The 14116-nt window shown below is 38.3% G+C and overlaps 1 protein-coding gene across 2 annotated transcripts in view; it reads left to right on the top strand.

Annotated features, from left to right (window-relative positions):
• Positions 1-455: 455 nt before the first annotated feature.
• The window catches only part of LOC127421475 (zinc finger MYM-type protein 4-like), a 51046-nt gene continuing 37385 nt past the window's right edge, over positions 456-14116 (top strand). For both annotated transcript variants that reach the window (XM_051664537.1, XM_051664539.1), the window contains exons 1-4: positions 456-622; positions 1611-2051; positions 2648-2703; positions 2819-2974. In XM_051664537.1, the coding sequence (XP_051520497.1) occupies positions 1616-2051; positions 2648-2703; positions 2819-2974 (648 nt within the window). In that variant the 5' untranslated portion in view covers positions 456-622; positions 1611-1615. The remainder of the gene's footprint in view (positions 623-1610; positions 2052-2647; positions 2704-2818; positions 2975-14116) is intronic.

Below are 14116 nucleotides of genomic sequence, written 5' to 3'. Positions count from 1 at the left end.
CTAAAAAAAAAAAAAAACAGACAAGGGGTTAATCTTCAAAGAAGACTCTTAAAAATGGCATAAAGGGCATTTTTGTTACACATACATTTAACGATTTATAAAACACCACCAACCCATTTTGAAATGGCAAGAAAAGTGGATGGTTTTTAAAGAACCTGCACTTATATTTATAGTATTTTGCCAATATCACAATAGCACTGACCACAAATTCAACTTTAGGGTTCACTATAGAAAAAACATTACATACTTGTGTAGTCCAAGTCAGGAACTGTATATTTTTCAACAATATCCAATCCTGAAGATCATCAACTTTGGGGGGAAAATTAACATGAATAAAATAATTGTTCCAATGGTTCACTCATCTTATTGCAGTCCAAATTCATCGTTATTTTGTGTTTTATGCGTTCGCGCACGTGCTGTGATCATCTCCCATAATGCACTGGTGTGTGCAGACGGGGGTGTGCTTTCGCGGGAGTTGCTGCTTGTCTAGCCTGGCCCAGTTAGCCATATATGCATGCCTTTTTAATATTTTAATACTGTATTAATCAGTCGTGCGGCTCGCAGGATTGTGCATAAGGTAACCCGTGCGAGGAATTGTTGAAAAGACGTCAAGTGGCGTAAAGTGAGTATTTAAACCGTTACAAAGAGCGGCCCGCGGGTTGTTTACCTTCTGTGCAGAGATTATTTGTAAAAACGTGCGTTGCTCGCGATATGTTACATTTATTTGGTTGATTCTGAATGCACATCTTTATGTTCATGCCGTATGATGGAGAGTTTTATATTTTTCCCTATAGTATTGAAAAGCTAGCTAAAGACAATAGAACGACCCGGACATCACATAAACAGAGCATCAATGCAGTTGTCTTGAGTTAAGAGTATGTTTAATTATTGGCCAAAGAGGCACGTTTATAGTAACCCCAACAAACGTTTTCCAATTTACTTGTATCATAATGTTTTGAAGCTTGCTCATCTGACCCTTCAGTCGATTACTCTATTATTAAGAATAATCATTTTTTGTTTTGGTCTGGGTAAATTTTATCATGTTTGTTTCCAGAATCAGAATGAGCTTTATTGCCAAGTATACTTACACATACAAGGAATTTGTCTTGGTGACAGAAGCTTCCAGTGCACAACAATACAAAACAGCAACAAGACTTTTAAAAAATAATTAAAAGTTGAATAAAGAATAAATATTGAAAAGAAAAAGTATATATAGAATACACAATATACACACGCACACACACACACACATACATACATATATATATAATATACATACATATACATATATATATATACACACAAACACATATGTAGTGCAAATCTAAATACAAATCGGTTATGTACAGTGCAAGGGAATGTAATGGCAGAAGAGGTTGTATGTGTTGGATAATATAAAAAGACTAAGCTTTATTTTGCACATAAATTGTTGCTCAAAGGGGCAGTTTTAACTGTTCATGAGATGGATAGCCTGGGGGAAAAAACTGTTCCTGTGCCTGACAGTTCTGGTGCTCAGAGTTCTGATTCATCATATTAATAAAAAAAATACATTTGTATTACAAAATACGAACAATATGGCTGAATTGAATTCTGTAATTTTGCACTTTTAGGAAAGATGTCAGCCTCCTCACAGTCAGCAGTGGACTTGAACATCACTGAGGCGATAGTGAAAGAGTCTGACCCTGAAGAGAGCCTGATGGATGAGCATCAGATGGAGCAGGAGGAGATGGAGGAGGAAGACCTGGATTTAAAACTACAGCAGGATATAAATGTAGAGGAGGGAAGTGGACAGGAAAAGAGCCAAACAACAGATCTGGGCAAAGAAGAAGAAACGAGTGTACAGGGTTACTTTGAACATAAGAAGGAAGCTATAGAAGTAGAGGAGGAGAATAACGACGAGGAGGAGAATAACGACAAGGTGGATACAGCACATTGTTCAGAAGAGCTAGTGATTGCTAAAGTTGAGGACTTGAGGGATGAAATGCCAGTGGATGTGGACCAAACTGAGGATCGCAACGGAAACATGATGGTGAATAAAGCAAAACATTCTGGTAGGTATGAACTGTCATACCGGAAGGTAACTGTTCAGTGTTCTTTGAAATGAAAGGTAAAGGTATTGATATTTATGAGCAAATATTGTCTGTGTATTGATGATCAGAAATGAACAACATGTTTCACATCAGTGGAAAAATATTCAAGCTGAAATCGTTTTTAAAGTCTTAAAAAATAAATGATCGATGAGATCATAAGGCGGTCAGGTTGTGGGTCAAAGTTACAGTTTAATGAATCATGTTTTTAGAGTGGTGAATGTTTTAATATACTGATAGGCTTTTGAAAATAAAATGGTTGGAAGGTACATTCTTAGGTGCTGCTTAATTGTTGTATTGATTGACAATGTGTTCAATCAAACTGTGAATTTTGTGTATTATTACTTCAACAAAACTGAATTGAGGAACTGACCTTGTAACCCATGCACCAGATGGCCATTTCAGTTGATCATTTAACTTCTTCACAAAATAATTGTTATTTGCAATGATCACCAACTTTTTTTTTGTTATTGTTTTTTAAAGAGTTAGTGAATTCATTCTTCACTACAATAGTTCAGAAAAATTGGTTATTTTATTTTTGTTCTACTTCCCTGAAAAAGAAAAACGAACAGCTGAAGGTGTAAAAAATGAGACCATGACATTACCTGCTGGAATGGTGAGCACAATATACCAAAATTATACTGACCATTGAAGACAAGCAAGATGAGTTAATTTGTTAGTACATGGAGCAATAAACACATAATGCTAAAATCCCTTTCATCCATATTCAGCAGACAAAACCAGTGTTAAAACACACCACAAAACCTGAGATGAAAGTGGCCCAACCTGTGCAGATCAAGGATGAACCAGTGGATGAGGAGTATGAGAAAGCATCTGAACCACAGGGCCCAATGGAAAACATCAAGGATGAGCCTGACACTGCAGCCGTGAGTTTCAAAAGTGAATTATGCTTTTCTTTTGGTAGCAAAAGTCAGACAGTGCATTTGATGACAGTGACACTGTTTACTCTAGGGATGAGCATTTTGGAGTAATTTTGTTGTCGTGTACTCTAACCCACCAAAAACAAGTTATTGATTACTGGTAAATTAAAAAGTAAGTTAAAAATAACGAATGTGGGGGTCCTGGGTAGCTCAGCGAGTATTGACGCTGACTGCCACCCCTGGAGTCATGAGTTCGAATCCAGGGCATGCTGAGTGACTCCAGCCAGGTCTCCTAAGCAACTAAATTGGCCAGGTTGCTAGGGAGGGTGGAGTCACATGGGGTAACCTCCTCGTGGTCGCTATATTGTGTGGTTCTCGCTCTCAGTGGGGCACGTGGTGAGTTTTGCGTGGATGCCGTGGAAAATAGCGTGAAGCCTCCACACACGCTACGTCTCCATGGTAACGTGCTTAACAAGCCACGTGATAAGATGCGCAGATTGACGGTCTCAGACAAGGAGGCAACTGAGATTCGTCCTCCGCCACCCGGATTGAGGCGAGTCACTATGCCACCACGAGGACTTAGAGCACATTGGGAATTGGGCATTCCAAACTGGGGAGAAAAGGGAGAAAAAAAAATTATAATAACAAATGTGACCCGTACATTAAATGTATGTTTTGTTTTATTCACAAACATTACCGAGAACGGTTTCAAAATAAGATAACTTCAACAAATTATGCTTTTCTTTTAGGAAAAAAAAAGGAAATGAGCAATATGCAGTAATATAAATTGACCCAAAAAAAGTAATGACAGAAAAAAAAAAAAAAACATGCACTCACCAGGAGTTTACATAGTAACCAATACTGCACATTAGGGTAACACACATATAAACTTGAATCAACGGTCTACATGCTATCACATTTTTATTGTTTCACATGTTATTATTCAGAAAAACAAGTGGTGAAAGTTGGCTTTTTATAAATGTGCTCTGTCTGTGTTCTGAGATTTAACGCACATTCACACATACTAGTCTGATAAGCTTCACATACTGCTTTACATTTTTTTCATATCATAAAAGCAGATCCTCGTCCGTTGGATTGCATGACTCCAAGAACTGAATACCAATAGAGTAGAATTCAATAAGAATAAAAATATTACAAGTATTGCCACACATTTCTTTGCTTTTAATGGCACAGATGCCATCATATCTTCTCTCATCCAACACCTCAAAGGTTCAGAGGAAAAGAACAGTGGAATTATTTGATGCTCATGGCAGGAAAATGCGGAAAGGAAAATGTATTTGCGATATTCAAGTAACATTTTTAATATTCGACAAGTACTCGATAAGTTCATTACTCATGCACATCCCTTGTTTACACCTGGCACTAAGATGCATCTCGGGTGATCTGATAACATGTGATCAGGTGTGATACATCGCTGTTTACACCTGGTCGCTTAAATGTGTCTCCTGTGACCACATGTGTTTGGACTTCGAGGGGAGGGTCTCTGATTTCATGCATCTTCCACCAATCACTATGGTCAGTGTGCTACTGCATGATAATAAACAATAAAAAAAGTCAAAAGACAAAGGAAGTGCAAACAAAAGGTGTGCTATTTCTCCCAGATGCAGTTGAAATTTAATCTAAGCACAAATGCAACATTTTGAGAAGAATTCTCAGTGTTTTAAAGGAATACCTGTATTAACCTGAGCTTCATAAGTGTGTGCTTCTCATCTGTGTCTCTGCATGCTGATCTAAAATATTCCGATCTGACGATTATTTCGTTTTAAAGCCGCACGTAACCTGCCAAGTTAAAAACTCCTGTTTTAGTGTAGTTGTTGATTACAGGGTGGCGCTACACTGATGTCCGGGACGCATTCAGGACCACTTTTTTAACTACTACTGTATGTAGTTTTTGTAATCCGATCACAAAACGTTTTGTATCCTGTTTACTTATGTATTTAACCTTATAATGCCATCTGTATCAAATATTAAACATGAATATATATATATATAATATTTAATTGGGGGTGCATGTTATCGACAGTGTCCTGTCCAGTGCATTCTTTAAGCATTTTTCACCCAAATAAGTGTCATTGAACCTTCTTTCGGAACAACTTCATTCACAAACTTCACAGCTGCTTCGGCGTCACGCACACACTTTGAGAACACGCGAGACAGAGGCTCCTGATTTTCGCTGTCAGGACTTCCTTCAAGTAAGGCAGGTTTATTTTAATTCATCAACAGAAATAAAATGGTTGGAAATAAAACAGGTTTGAACTAGGGCTGGGTGATTTGTAAAAATTATTTTATCGATAATTGGCTTAAAGAAATATCGCAATATATGATTATATTGTCTATTATATCCCCAGCTGAGGGTCGGTGAATATTTTACTTTATTGATTTTGCTTTAAAAAATTTATTCATTTATTGAAACATGAAAAACATAAACAAAAGACATTTCTAAATTCAAACTGCATTTTAAAATAAACGAAAAAAGCAATAAAATAACAAAGTAATCAAAATATCTTATTTAACCACCTCCCTGATCGGAGATAATTTGCTGCATTCTCATAGATGACATTATTCTTGCAAACAGTTTTCAGACGAATGAAACAGGAAAAAAATGTGAACTCTTTACATGCGCTTGTTCCACATGACAAACAGCGAATCAGACACGAGCATTGACAGCTTTTCTTTTGTCTGTTCTTAAAAATATAATAAAGTGTGTTTCTTCAAGCGTGTGTCTTTTGTGAGTCTAACAGCATTTCTTGTCATGTGTCACTCTGAGACGCCTTACATGTCGCCCACCTGTTGTGGGTAGATGAGCAAAATTACCTGCTCATGAAATACATTTGGACGAGGAGCTTGTGAACTGGATTCAGCCTTGTTGCATTTTGCGGGTACGGATGCAAGTTTTACACCCTAGGCTACTGTTTAATATATTTGGCGACTTCCCAGATACATGGTTTGCCATTTCCCGATATTGTCAATCATCGTCTGTCAATGAGTGTTGCAATTGGGATCTTTGAAAGACATCGTCGATATCCAATTACATCCTATCGCCCAGTCCTAGTTTGAACCGTTGCAACAGTTGCTGATAAAAATCACTAGCTGCAATTCCAGCGTCACTATTGTGATATTTGCAGTGAAATCTTGAAATTTGTCTTCACATATATCTAACTTTTGTCTGTATAATCATTGAAAATGTTCAATCTAGACAAATGTTTTTCCCCGTTTAGATTGAAAAATTAACTTGGGTTATGGATGTAATAAAAATGGACATGAGTTTTTGGGAGACCACTCTGTGAGACCACTCAAAACTCTGTGAATTTAAATGCACAATCCAGAAATAATGCTAGCCACACGATGAAGAGGGGTTGGCGCTCCTAAGAACATGTAATATTACTAGGGATGGGCACGAGTACTCGGGTACTCTGATATACGATGCTGCAATGCTATCGTTACGATAATCAGAAGAGTGTAATTAAACGTGTTTTGAACATTAATAAAAGTGAATGTTTGTAATTGATTGCATACCTCCCTGCCCTGGGTGCTGACATGTTTGCGTGATGTAACACACATCTACATTTCGACAAAATGGTAGTTAAAGATTTCTGCACGAGTTTCCAAGTTAGAAATCCGACATAAAGTGTCATTCCGTTGCACTTTCCCCAGTTGAAAGGTGGAAATTCCGACTCTCCGAGTTGAATGGAACGCTTCATGAATCATCACAGCAACAAGAATATGGAGCATCGCGGCTTTCCCCACAGGAGTGAACTCTTGGGGACACACACACCAGGCATGTGGCAATGCATATACGGCAGGCGAGTGTTTCAAACAGCTAGACAGAGCGCAGCTAAATGGAACAGAATGCAGCGTCTTCCAAACTGAACTTCAACTTAACACGCATATTAAAAACGTGATGGATATGCTCTCATGTTAAGCCAACCACGATTTGAAAATAGACGGTTCAGAATGTCACTATTAAAAACTGGTGCACGCTTACTAAGATTACTTTGGTAACCTGAAGGAAGAACAGACAGAGGTGCATTGTGCACATTCAATGAGTTGGGCTGCGAATCTTCACATAATGACAAAATATGATGCATTATATTTTGATTATGGAATCTTTTGTACATTTTGTAACAAATTATTTTATAACAGCCTATAATAATGAATAGACAATACACTGGAACAACAAGATGCAATGCAGCAGCCAAAGATGTTTGTCAGACATGTTAATATATATACAGTTATGTACATGTCATTGCCGCTCGAGTAATTAGTCCAAGTACTCTAGTAGACAAAATGCCCTAAAATCTCTTTAAATTCTGCAAACGTTGACCTCTGAGTTATATGATATGATATCCGCAGCATTATGAAGTGAATTAAAATTGAAATCGTGATGTAGCCTTGCGTGCCATATCTTTGTTTTAACAGCCTGCATTAACTGCTTCAGTCAGCACTGCACAAGCTAGTGATGTGCATTTTGGTCATTTGATTGTAGGGGCAATGACATGTACATAACTATATATAATAACGTCTGACAAACATCTTTGGCTGCTACATTGCGTCTTGTTGTTCCAGTGTATCGTCTATTCATTTTTATAGGCTGTTATAAAATAATCTGTTACAAAATGTACAAAAGATTGCATAATCAAAATATAATGCATCATATTTTGTCATTATGTGAAGATTTGCTGCCCAACTCAATGAAAGAATGTACACAACGTGTGTCTTCTTTCAGGTTACCATAGTAATCTTAGTAAGCGTGCACCAGTTTTTTTAGTGACTGTCTGAACCGTCTATTTTCAAATCACGGTTGGCTTAACCTTTAACGTTCTGCTCAACTATTTGGTAGAGCACATTTTGATGAGCTCTACCAATGTGTTGAATGTGTTAAACTCAACCTGATTGAGCCATCTCTACCACTCGGTTTAGGTATGTCATGCAAAACAAATCCACTAGATGCCGCTGTGTCTTTTAAATCGTGTGCCTTGACAGTAAGCCTCTTGCAGGATGTTGGCGATTAAAAAATCTCCAGAAATGAGGACACGGTTTGGTGGACTTTTCAAAGGTAAGCATATTTTTTCGACATATTATAGTTTCAAAGGTCTTTCTGAAGACAATTATATAACTTGATGCAACAAAAAGTCTAATAAGGGTCAAATAATTTTCTAAAAACATGCTCGACCAAACAGTTTGTTTGTCGTTTTATGGTAAAGGTAGTGATGCTATGATTTTTCAAAGTACTGTATATATGGTAAATATCTAGAATAAATATGTGGAAATAATACTAGTACTGGTAATACTACTAATTCCATGGTAACAAATTGACATATGTTGGTATTCTAGCATTATTAGCATTGTAACAGTATATGGTTTGTAATTTAGACTTTTTTCTTTGTTTTACAAATAGATGGACACTAAAACATTTTATGGTGCAAGGTCACATACTTTTCTGGCCTTTATACCAGAACATTCTCAAGACTCTGATGCTGATCTTAGTGATGACGATGACCAAATAGAGGATCCTGATTATCCGCTCACACAAACAGAAGAGACAGGGGACACTTCTTTTGAATCTATAGATGAGGAGGAGGTTGCCTCAACAAAACCACCGTCCCGTAAAAAGATAAGAAATGGGAAAAACACCCTCAAAACTGAAAATCTGGAAGTACGAAGACATTGAAGAATTCCAGGTTCCTTATGTAAGATTTGAACACCCCGATGCTGTAAAGACACCTTTCCAGTACTTCAAAACGCTCTTCACTGACAAGATAATTGAGCATATTGCTCAACATACCAATCTGTACTCTGCTCAGGAGTTGGGGGATCCAATAAAGACTAGCCCAGAAAAGATTTAAGATTTTCTTGGCAATACTACTCTTCATGGGAGTAGTTTTCAACTTTCCAGCCATAGATGACTACCGGCACCACGAGTAGCATTTCAATGTGATAGCTGATATCATGCAGAGGAAAATATTCAAGCTGTTATGCCGGTTCATTCATTTTAGTGATAATCAGCAGTGCAATGACAGTCCAGACCGATTTCACAAAATCCGCCCCCTTTTTGAGATGCTTCGTGAGCAGTCTACTGATACCATCCACTTACAAGCACAGTGTGGATGAAGTCATGGTGGCATATAAAGGCACAAGGGCTGGCACTCTCCGCCAATATATTGCCAACAAGCCAGACAAGTGGGGCTTTAAATTGTTCTGCTGGGCCAGTTCATCTGGCATCATCCATGACCTATTGCTCTATCAAGGGGCATCCACATTTTTCAATGTTACCCTAAGTGAGCAGGAGCAGGTGCTACCTCTAGGGGCCAAGCTGGTGACAATGTTATGCAAAACCATAACACTGCCACGGCTCTCAGTTGTCTTCTGTGACAACTACTTCACCAGTTTCAATTTGGTCCAGAACCTTTATGCAAACCTGGGTGTCAAGTGCATCGGCACTGTCCGATCAAACCTCATCGATGGAGCTCCCTTGATGACAGACAAAAAGCTGATGAAGAAAGGACGTGGAGCTTTTGATTACAGGTCTGCTGAAGGGGTGCTCGCAATGAAATGGTTTGACAACAAATGTGTCATGTGGGATCATGCCTCTTTCAACTGTCAAACGGTGGAGCAAAGAGGCCCACGCAAAGATTGACGTCCCATGCCCATCACCCATTCCTGCCTGCAATCAGCATATGGGAGGCATTGATATATCTGACATGCTGGTACACATGTACAAGACCCCAGCGAAGGCAAGGCGATGGTACTTTCCCCTGTTTGGATACATCCTTTACCTGTGCATCTCAAATTCCTGGCCAGTCTACAAGAGGGACTGTGGCCTACTGAACAAGAAACCAATGCCTCTCAAAAGGTTCCACCTGGCAGTTGCCCACAGTTTGAAGCAAGTCAACAAGCCATCATCCAAAGTTGGCTACCATCATCCTCCTCTCCACCACATATATCGTCTCAGAAAAGATGCTACACCCCAAGACCTTCACAGCCACAACCAGATGTGCGTTATGATAACTGCGGACATTGGCCACTTCACTGTGACAAGCGGGGGCGGTGCAACCTCTGTTTCCTACCTCTGTGTCGAGATGTAAATGTCACAAATGTGATGTTTTCCTGTGTTTGAATGCAAATCAGCAATGCTTCGTAGCATACCACCAGAAGTAAAGTGGATCTAATGCCCAAAAAACATTTGTGCTGTTGCACCACCAAACAGACTAGAAAGTCTGATTTATTTAGTCATAGAATTAGCATTTTATTTGACTTTTTCTACTTTTATCTACTTTTTGGGGGTGACATAACATCTCAATTGTTTGGTTTGGCTTATTATTGCCCCAAGGAAATAAAAAATGCAAAGAAAACATTTATCCATTTGTTTTTTTGTTTTTGTTTTTTTTATATATATATTTTGATATTTTACCATTATGTGACATCTCAATCGTTTGGTAGAGGCCTATATTTAAAAAACTGGGGGGTCTGTTAAAAAATAAACATCGATTGTTATTATTGTCCCAAGGAAATAAAAAATGCAAAGAAGGAATTTTTTCATTGCTTTTTTCTTAGTGAGGACTTTAAAGGATTAACAGGAGACGCCATAACCATCGTGTTTTTAATATGCGTGTTAAGTTGCAGTTCAGCTTTGAAGATGCTACATTCTGTTCCATTTAGCTGCACTCTGTCTAGCTGTTTGAAACACTCACCTGCTGTAAATTCACTGCTTCAGCACGTTGAGTCCACTGCCACACGCCTGGTGTGTGTGTGTGTGTGTGTGTCCCCAAGAGTTCACTCCTGTGGGGAAAGCCATGATGCTCCATATTGTTGTTGCTGTGATGATTCATGAAGCTTTCCATTCAACTTGGAGAGTCGGAATTTCCACCTTTTAACTAGGGAAAGTGCAACGGAATGACACTTTACGTCGGACTTCTAACTTGGAAACTCGTTACGGAAACTCCCATTTCATCGAGATGCAGGTATGTGTTACGACACGCAAACATGTCGGCACCCAGGGCAGGGAGGTTTACAGTCAGTGACAAACATTCACTTTTATTAAATAATATCCATTAACGAGTCAAAGTTCTTACATTAAATGATAAAACGGGTTTAGCAAACGTTTTGCAGAGACAGGTGTTCAAAACACGGTAAATTACACACTTTTGATTATCGTAAAAGTAGCATTGCAGCATCGTATATCAGTTTGGTTGCTATGAGACGTCTCTGACAATCAGTGTGCCCCTCAAAATCACAATGTAATCAATCTCAAAATTAAAAATAAGCTCCCTCTTTGACACGTTTGTGTTTAGTTGTCAGGTATTTGTCACTGAATTTGGAATTAAGTTACATCATGCATGATCGCCATCGATCTTCGTTTTCATGATCGATCATTGCTGCCACGTCAGTACCCGAGTACTCGTGCCCATCCCTATTTTGTGCTGTTCAACAATAGCTGTGTTTTCAAGAATTATCAACACTTTACAATAAGGTTTTATTTGTTAATACATTAAAGTATCATGAACTAAAAATGAAGAATATTTTACAGCATTTATTAATTTTTGTTAACGTTGGTTATATACAATATTTCATTGTTAAATCATGTTAGTTCCTAGTGCATTAACTAATGTTAACATATGCAACATTTGATAAAATAAAAAGAAATATGTTGAAGTTAACATGAACAAAATTAATAAATGCTGTAGAAGTGGTTTTAATTGTTAGTTCATGTAACTAATGTTGATAACTGATGATTGGTGGGGGGGTCTTCGCTGCCCCCACTTTGCTCGGTACATTTTCATGCATTTTTGTGCTTGGCCGATCACATGCCTGAAGGTAACAAAGTTACTGACATTTTTAGACAATAAATGTTTGCTTTATAAGACTAGCCTATCGTTTCAAAGTGCTGTTTAAGGTAATAATTTACTATGTTGAAGTTATTTGTATCAAATTTGATACATTAGGCTTTAAGGGCCTTACATGCCATTAGCACTCTGTTATGTATCTGACAGAAATGTATCTGACATAAAATTTACAAAGTGCTATTTATAATATTATTGTTCTTTCCTCTTGAAAGACTAAATAGTAAACTTTATCATTTAAAAAAATGTGTTGTGTTAAATCTATAATGAAATTATTATATTTGTTTTTAGATGGCAAAAAGGTTCAGTGTCAAATATGTGTTGGTTCAGATCTTTTTTTAGATTCAGACATTGAATTAAGGGAAAGTGAGGATGAAGATGAGGTGTTGAGGATTGGACCAACTGAGGGAGACTTGGAAGAAGAGGAAAATATTAATGAAGCATATCAGAGCAGTAAGCAGGTGCAAATAAACCAAAAATGCTGCACACAAATCATCTCAGGAGAAATCAACTAGGGTCCCAGTAAAACCGTATTTGTGTGTAGAGCAGGATGAAGTGGCTTTATGACTTTAATGTTAACCAAGGTGCAGAGAACTACACCGTAAATCTTCCCTTGAAGAACACAAAAGCCACTAGGTCTTTGGTGACAATTACTTCACCTCTGTACAACATGTTGAACAGCTACATTTGAAGTCAAGTTTCCATACACTTGGGTTGAAGTCATTAAAACTAATGTTTTAACCACTCCACAGATTTAACATTAGCAAGCTATAGTTTTGGCAAGTCGTTTAGGACATCTGCTTTGTGCATGACATGAGTAATTTTTCCAACAATTGTTTACAGACAGATTGTTTAACTTTTAATTGACTATATCACAATTCCAGTGTGTCAGAAGTTTACATACACTAAGTTAACTGTGCCTTTAAACAGCTTGGAAAATTCCAGAAAATGTTGTCAAGCCATTAGACAATTAGCTTCTGATTGGAGGTGTACCTGTGGATGTATTTTAAGGCCTGCCTTCGAACACTGTGCCTCTTTGCTTGACATCATGGGAAATCGAAAGAAATCAGCCAAGACCTCAGAAAAAAAATTGTGGACCTCCACAAGTCTGGTTCGTCCTTGGGAGCAATTTCCAAATGCCTGAAGGTACCACGTTTATCTGTACAAACAATAGTACACCAGTAATAAACACCATGGGACCACACAGCCATCATACCGCTTAGGAAGGAGATGCATTCTGTCTCCTAGAGATGAACGTGGTTTGGTGAGAAAAGTGCAAATCAATCCCAGAACAACAGTGAAGGACCTTGTGAAGATGCTGGAGGAAACAGGTAGACAAGTGTATATATATCCACTGTAAAACGAGTCCTATATCGACATAACCTGAAAGGCTGCTTAGCAAGGAAGAAGCCACTGCTCTAAAACCACCATAAAAAAGCCAGACTACAGTTCGCAAGTGCACATGAGCACAAAGATCTTACTTTTGGGAGAAATGTCCTCTGGTCTGATGAAACAAAAATTGAACTGTTTGGCCATGCTGACCATTGTTCTGTTTGTAGGAAAAAGGGTGAGGCTTGCAATCCGAAGAACACCATCCCAACCATGAAGCATGGGGTGGCAGCATCATGTTATGGGGGTGCTTTGCTGCAGGAGGGACTGGTGCACTTCACAAAATAGATGGCATCATGAGGAAGGAAAATTATGTGGATATATTGAAGCAACATCTCAAGACATCAGCCAGGAAATTAAAGCTCTGTAGCAAATGGGTCTTCCTAATGGACAATGACCCCAAGCATATCTAAAAAGTTGTGGCAAAATGGCTTAAGAACAACAAAGCCAAGGTACTGGTGTGGCCATCACAAAGCCCTGACCTCAATCCGATAGATAATTTGTGGGCAGAACTGAAAAAGCGTGTGTGAACAAGGAGGCCTACAAAACTGTCTCGGTTGTGGGAACTTATTGTGAGAAGGTTGTGGAAGGCTACCCAAAACGTGTGACCCAAGTTAAACAATTAAGGCAATGCTACCAAATACTAACAAAGTGTGTGTAAACTTCTGACCCACTGGGAATGTGATGAAAGAAATAAAAGCTGAAATAAATCATTCTCTCTACTATTATTCTGACATTTCACATTCTTTTTTTTCTTCCCTTTTCTCCCCAATTTGGTATGCCCAATTCCCAATGCGCTTTAAGTCCTCGTGGTGGCGTAGTGACTCCTCAATCTCATCTCAGTTGCCTCCATGTCTGAGACCGTCAATCCACGCATCTTACCACGTGGCTTGAGCGC

The sequence above is a fragment of the Myxocyprinus asiaticus genome, chromosome 30 (genome assembly GCF_019703515.2).
Source record: "Myxocyprinus asiaticus isolate MX2 ecotype Aquarium Trade chromosome 30, UBuf_Myxa_2, whole genome shotgun sequence".
NCBI lineage: Eukaryota > Metazoa > Chordata > Actinopteri > Cypriniformes > Catostomidae > Myxocyprinus > Myxocyprinus asiaticus.
Note: the sequence above shows the minus strand (reverse complement) of the source record. Positions and strands in the feature narration are given on the sequence as shown.